The sequence below is a fragment of the Elephantulus edwardii genome, unplaced genomic scaffold (genome assembly GCF_000299155.1).
Source record: "Elephantulus edwardii isolate Elephantulus edwardi_28Jun2011 unplaced genomic scaffold, EleEdw1.0 scaffold00069, whole genome shotgun sequence".
Lineage (NCBI taxonomy): Eukaryota > Metazoa > Chordata > Mammalia > Macroscelidea > Macroscelididae > Elephantulus > Elephantulus edwardii.
Genome location: NW_006399819.1, coordinates 11,266,028 through 11,272,487, shown reverse-complemented (window position 1 = coordinate 11,272,487; position 6,460 = coordinate 11,266,028). Strand labels below are relative to the sequence as shown.

At 33.1% G+C, this 6,460-nt stretch overlaps 1 protein-coding gene across 1 annotated transcript in view; it reads right to left on the bottom strand.

The window, feature by feature from the left end:
* Positions 1 to 6,205, bottom strand: part of ZZZ3 (zinc finger, ZZ-type containing 3) — a 49,862-nt gene extending 43,657 nt beyond the window's left edge. Inside the window, exon 1 of the mRNA XM_006888595.1 lies at positions 4,692 to 6,205. Coding sequence (XP_006888657.1) covers positions 4,692 to 6,205 — 1,514 coding nt within the window. The remainder of the gene's footprint in view (positions 1 to 4,691) is intronic.
* Between the last annotated feature and the right edge of the window lie 255 nt (positions 6,206 to 6,460).

Sequence of the window (6,460 nt, the reverse complement as noted above, 5' to 3'; positions counted from 1 at the left end):
AAAAAATAATAAAAATTTTTTACAAAATTCTGACCTAAAAGTACCAAAAGTAGCTCAAAAGTCAAAGATTAGTTCAAAATCATTTAACATAAGAAAAAAACAGACATATATTTTGAGCCCAGGAAAGGATCACTGCATAATTTGTCAGAAAAAAATGTTTCTGAACCAAAAAGCAAAGGCTTAATTATATTTTGTATAAACTTGGATTACACCATATCACATTACAAACCATTCATGTTTGATGAAATAAAACATGATCCTATCCAAAGGGAAGAAAGTTTACACTGAATATTTGGGTTCCTTATAATCAGAAATTTTATATAATAGTTTTTACTCTCTCCATTAACCTTTGTGCCAAACTACTGGGTCCATTCTAGCTATTGCAGAGCCTTTTATAGTGAAATGAGAAGTTTGCAATTTTCTTTCATTAGCAGTCTCTGATTATACTATATTATATTCTAAAACTGCCAAACCAACGCGTCGTTTTCAACTACAAGTTTTAAAAACACAAATTCCTCGGTTTGAAGTCAACTCTTATAGAGTTTTTTGGGTAGACTTTTCAATTCCCCCAGTTTATATAATGCTAGTTATTCTTCATATATACAAACATTTAAAGGGTTTTTTAAAAAAAAATTATAAAAAGCTTTTCATTTAGTAAATAAAACCGGTTACTTACCTAGGATGTTGATTCTGTGACATAATACCAGCTAATCAACATTAAAATTACAAATGTTACACTTAGCCTACAGAGTTCTTGAAAACCGAGTACCCAAGACTCTGCTCTGTGAAGGTTCTCAAGGTAGAAACCAAAAGTCCATGGAATAAATCCTCATTGGATGAGGGAACCAAATGTAGTTAAAATCATTTCAGACTAGGAATTAGAAGAGAGCAGTTCTGATCCCATGTTTGCCAATAATTCATCCTAATACTTTAAACAAATAAACACTTAGATTACAATTAAGAAAACTATCCTGACAATTTCTAAACTGTTCATTAACAGTGTAAAAAATTGTTTTGTGAATTATAAAGCTCTACAAAATACTCCTGGTCATGGAGTGATCGGTAGAGTGCTCGGCTACAAACCAAAAACTCTTGGTTCAAACCACCAGCCACTACACGGTATAAGGATGTGGCACCATACCTCAGCTGAAGCAAAGATTAACAGGGATGGAAATTCTGTAGAGCAGTTCTACTCCATACAAGAGGGTCTCTACAAGTCCAAAAGAGTATCTTAGCACTGAGGTGTTCTTATTTTGATAACATGCAAAATATGAAATTATCTTATCCAGGGCAGGATGAACCCTTTACTATCTTTTATCCCAGGGGGTGTTTCTGGCACCTTGCAAGAAATTTATTTCACCAACAGTGTAAGAATGTTCTCGGAAAATTAACTTGATTATTCACTGATAAACATTTTCTAGATGCAGTTTCTAATAAAAAGTATGATGCAAAAGAAGGGCATAAAACCAGTATTTGTAACATTTAAGAGAAACAAGTTTAAAGTTATATTTCTGGTAAATACTGTTAACATTTTTGAGAATTAAGTTTAAAGCTACTAGAGCAACTCTTACATGAGAAATAGCTATTTTATATTTTTGTTCCCTAAGAATTTAAAATTAAAACCATTAACAAACTGCTCTATATGAGTTAATGCAAAAGATCAAGAAACACTAAATCAAGCTTTACTCCTGCCATCATGAAAAATTACAATATTAAGGATTCTTAAATAAAATTCTCTATATAAGGCTCTTTAAATATAAATTTATTTACATATTCTTGCACGTTAAGAATACAAAGACCTAAGTCAATTCACATTTTCACTTTATATTTATTTTCCACTGATCAGGCTTGATTTAGAAGAAAAATGGAACACTAAAGTTTAGAACCCAAAATTATTCAAACTTACTCTCCCTAGAGCCAGAAATTCAAAACTTAAGAGCTCGAAATTTTCTAAACAGCAAAAGGTCATTATCTAAACAGAAAGGGCAACCTGCAATTAAGTTCATGATCTCGGGTCTGACAGGCAATTTAGGCCAAATAGTCACCAACAATTACCTACATTAGCAAAATACATCAACTATGAAGATGAAGTTATAAAAAGTGGGGGTTTTTATCTCCATCATCTTTGAAAGAGCTTGTCTAATAAAATAATCTATAGCTGAATTTTACTGGAGGGAAAAAATTATCTGTAATTATTCGCTCACAATGAAACTGGACAACTGGAAAAACATATGAAATAGCATTCTGGAGAATGACAAACTAAGAAGAGGAGGCTAAACAGTACTTCAGATGACTCCAGTCACAGCATCTTCTCATTTATAAGTAATTAGATGACTTTACATATGATAACCTTGATTCTTACAAAAAAGATGGATAAACGATAAGCTGAATGCTGTAGACAGATGTTTTTTAAATATTTAATGTTAACTTAGAAGCAACTGTTAATAACATATACTGGTATGCAAAGCTATTTCTTCCAATGTCAGTTCAAAATTATGTTCTGTGCAGAACATAATTGATAATTACTAATGGACTTTTAAAAGATAGTCACCAAGGAAATACAAATTCCTTACTAGTAGATACTAATTTTTAGGCTGTGCAACAACCAATCTTCTGTTTCAAAAGGTAATACATTATCTGAGTAACCTTTTAAACACAGGGGAAATATGTTAAGAGAAAAATTACTTGCTGCATTGTATATGTACATGTGTTTATGAGAGAATACTATAAAAACATTTTCAGACTTCCAGAAATTTACTTGTGCGAGAATGTATTATAAAGATAAGCATGATGCTTTTTTTTTTAAATGACAGATTAGATAAAAAGAGTCAACGTTCTATGCCAACATTTCGTAGCTTTAAACAAAAAGTACAGGTATAGAAGACTTGGGGGGAGAGTGTACAAGAGATTACATCTGACTCTGTAATCGTACACCTTTTCCCAATTCTATTAAATTAATCAAGATGTTCACGAAGATGGTATCTCTATCTTACTCCTCAACTGCTTTCTTGGTGAGGGAAGTGTGAGTGAGGGGAAAAAAAGTTTTTAAAATATTAAGGTCAAAAGTTGCCATCTTTCAAAGATTTGGAGCAAAAGAATAAGTTAACAATGAATGATTGATTTCTTTTGCCCAAAGCTGGTCAGTAATGTAAGATTATTGTGCAAACAAAACAATCAACATTCAGATTCTATATAACCAAAGGAACATATGAAAAAACCTTTATTGCTTTTATTCCCCAGAGGGTTCTAAACATGGAATATATTAATGGTCATGATGTCTAGATCATTTACTTATTCAACTATTATTCTTTAGAATTTACATCAGGATAGTGCATACAAAAAAATAGTCAATAACAACTTATTTTTAATATTTTCCATGAATAGCAGTATTAAGCCAAATTTAAAGAGTTCTTGGGGAAAGGAGGGAATAAAATAAAAGCAAATAGACCTACAGAATATTATTTTGCAAATATTAACTTTTTATTATTTAAGTTTGGATTATCAATTATACTTTTAAAAACTCTATTAATTATATGGATGGTAAGAACTCCAATTATTTCATTTCAGAAACCACCAACTCAGAGGTTTTTTGATATTTCAATCTCTTTTGAGATTTCAATCCAACATTTTACATAGTATCTGAAAATGCAATTTCACAGAAGGCAATTTAGAAAACATTCAGATAAAAGGATTATTATACCCAATACTAAAATTTCATTTAAAAGGGAGGCAAACCCAAAGGAAAATTTTAGACCTAATCTAAAGACCACCTTACAACCATATGCAAATCTGAGTGGTCTATAATATGGGGTGAAAAGAATATAATGGCCAACAAACTGGATCTGATGCACTGGTCTAACATGTAACGAGCTGTGACAATTGTCACAACAAAACCAATATAAACATCTCTCAGTTCAGAGCAGTAGTATGCATTCCATATAATCTTACTGTAATAATAATAATAATTTAAAAGCTTACTCCATAGTAGTAATAAAGGCAATCATCTATTTATTAAGTGTTTTGTACTGCTGATCATGCTATTTATAATGAGCACAATCTGTTGCAGTTACTTTCAGGATTATTTTGCTCTTTAGTGAGCTCAAATTCATCTGTCTCACTGCCCTGAATGCTTTAAAGGAAATTTAGTGAAAAATATGAAAGTAGAATTCTTTATTTAAAGGGTCTTTATGGCAAAGATTGAGAACTGAAATCTTAAGTTGTCCCCGTGAGTTCAGGAACAACAGACTACCTATTGCTAATATGATAATCAGTGCATACAACAAATTGTCATTAACATTAATGACATCTACTTTTGTAAGCAAGTCACAGAGTCAAAGATAATGCATGATACACATTTTTAAATAAAAAATTTAACTGGGGAAAGAAATATAAATAATTAAAAGTATGTTCCTATAAAATTTACCTAAAAAATACTGTTACTATTACCTTTGTTTCCACATGTAATTTTTATTCTAAATAAGACATATGAAATGTCAGAACTAAAAATACCATATTGTAATAAAGATAATTAAAGTGGAATTTTGCTTCTAAAAGTTGAGGAAATCATGTCAAATCTGTAATTTTTGCTTAAGTGTTAATTTTGGCAGTAACAAAATAAGCTATGAATAGATACAGAAAATTTGGGGAATAATAAACAAAGCAGAATTCATGGTTACCATATTTACACATACTCTTTGTTGTGTTTCAGTGCCACATGATCTGATTCAAAGTAATAAACATCAGGATCATCATCCTCCTCTTCTGTAATGTGCTGATTGGCACTCTCTTTGGCAGATGGTAAATGTCCAATATTGAGTCTTGCCTCTGAGGGTGGCTTACTTAGTCCTTCACTTTCATAATTTTCAGAGTCACAACATATCCCTTTTTCATTCTGGGAAATTTCATCAGGATTTGTCTGAGACTCACTTATATTATCACTAATAGCTGTATTGGTTTCATTGGGACTAAGATTATTCTCCTCAAGTTGTCCATTCTCTCTGCAAGGAGAATTACTTTTACTGGGACTACCTCTGGCAGGGGCGGCCCTTCGTGGTGAAGTTCTCAGGATATAGCGATGTTCTTGAGGTTCTGACAAAGACATCGTTTGAGCTGAAACACAGTCTAGAACAGATGATGGTTCTGGTTCTCCAGAGACTGGCATACTCTCAAGATTTGTGTCCAGGGTGTTATTGGTGTTTTCATTACATCGCTCTTTTGAGGCGTTGCTATCTCCCACCACATCTACTTCCTCCTCAGAATCCCTTAAAGATGACTGATTTTCAGGAAAAGGCCCTCCTGTTGCTGGCTCAGTAGTCAGCTGATTAACATGTTCCGCAGGCAGGCAGGCAGTTATTATTTTGTGGTCCTCCAACTTGACCTGCACTTCAGTATTTGTGCAAGGCACGTTATGGTCTATATAACTGTCCTCCTTCCTATCAAGGAACACTGAAGTCTGGGTATCCGAATCCCCATTTTCAGCTACTGATTTCTCCTGCAACACACAGGAACCAGTGCTACTTTGTTTAGTGTTCCTTTCAGGCTGACAGTCATCACAGTTTATAACAGCAGAATCACTGTCATCAACACCATTGACAGCCAAATAGCCCGTGATATCTTCAACTACTGCAGATTTAAGTGACCCTTCCTCACTGACATTCACCTTTTTAATTTCCCTTTTCTCACAATCATCCAGTAAAAGACATCGACAAGCTCTTTTAGTCCCTTGAAAATCTGCATCATTGTCCACTACTGTGCTCCTCTGTTCTACTGAATCTTTCTCTGATTTGATAGGTGAATCTTCTTCTGAACCGTTTGGTGCGTCAGATCTAAGACAACGCTTAATTCTTCTTAAAACTGGAGGAACAGGTTCTGTTTGCCTTCGCTCACAATTTTCTATTGCCTGCCTTTCTATATTATCCTTTTCTGAAGAAGAAAGTCCTTTTTTTCTAGGGCTTACCCACGATTCACGAGTACTCTGCTGTTTTAAGTCAGTGGTTCTTCCATTATTGTTGTTATTATTTCCTTTCTGAATTTGCACAGGTTCTGGTCTCTTCTTTGGTGATCTTGATCGTACTTGAGAATGAGAAGAAATTTCTTCAGGGTGAGCAATGCTACGATTCCTTAAAGTTCTACCACAAAAAGATTCATCCAAGCCGTTTAACCCCACTGTTGATCTTGTAACACGAGTAGATCGGGAAGCAGCCATACTATGGCAAGTCCCTACAATACGGTCATCATGATCCACTCATTGGGAAACCTTCAAAAATGTAAACAAAATAATGAGAAAAAGGTAATAGTTAATACACCTAAAACAAAAATATTCTATAATTTCTTAATCTAACCAATATTAATAAATTACACAGTATCATTTTTTCAAACATTTCCAATCATTCTAAAATAGCTAACATTTACATTGCATTTATCATGTTCCATGAACTATTTTATGTGCCTTCCATACATT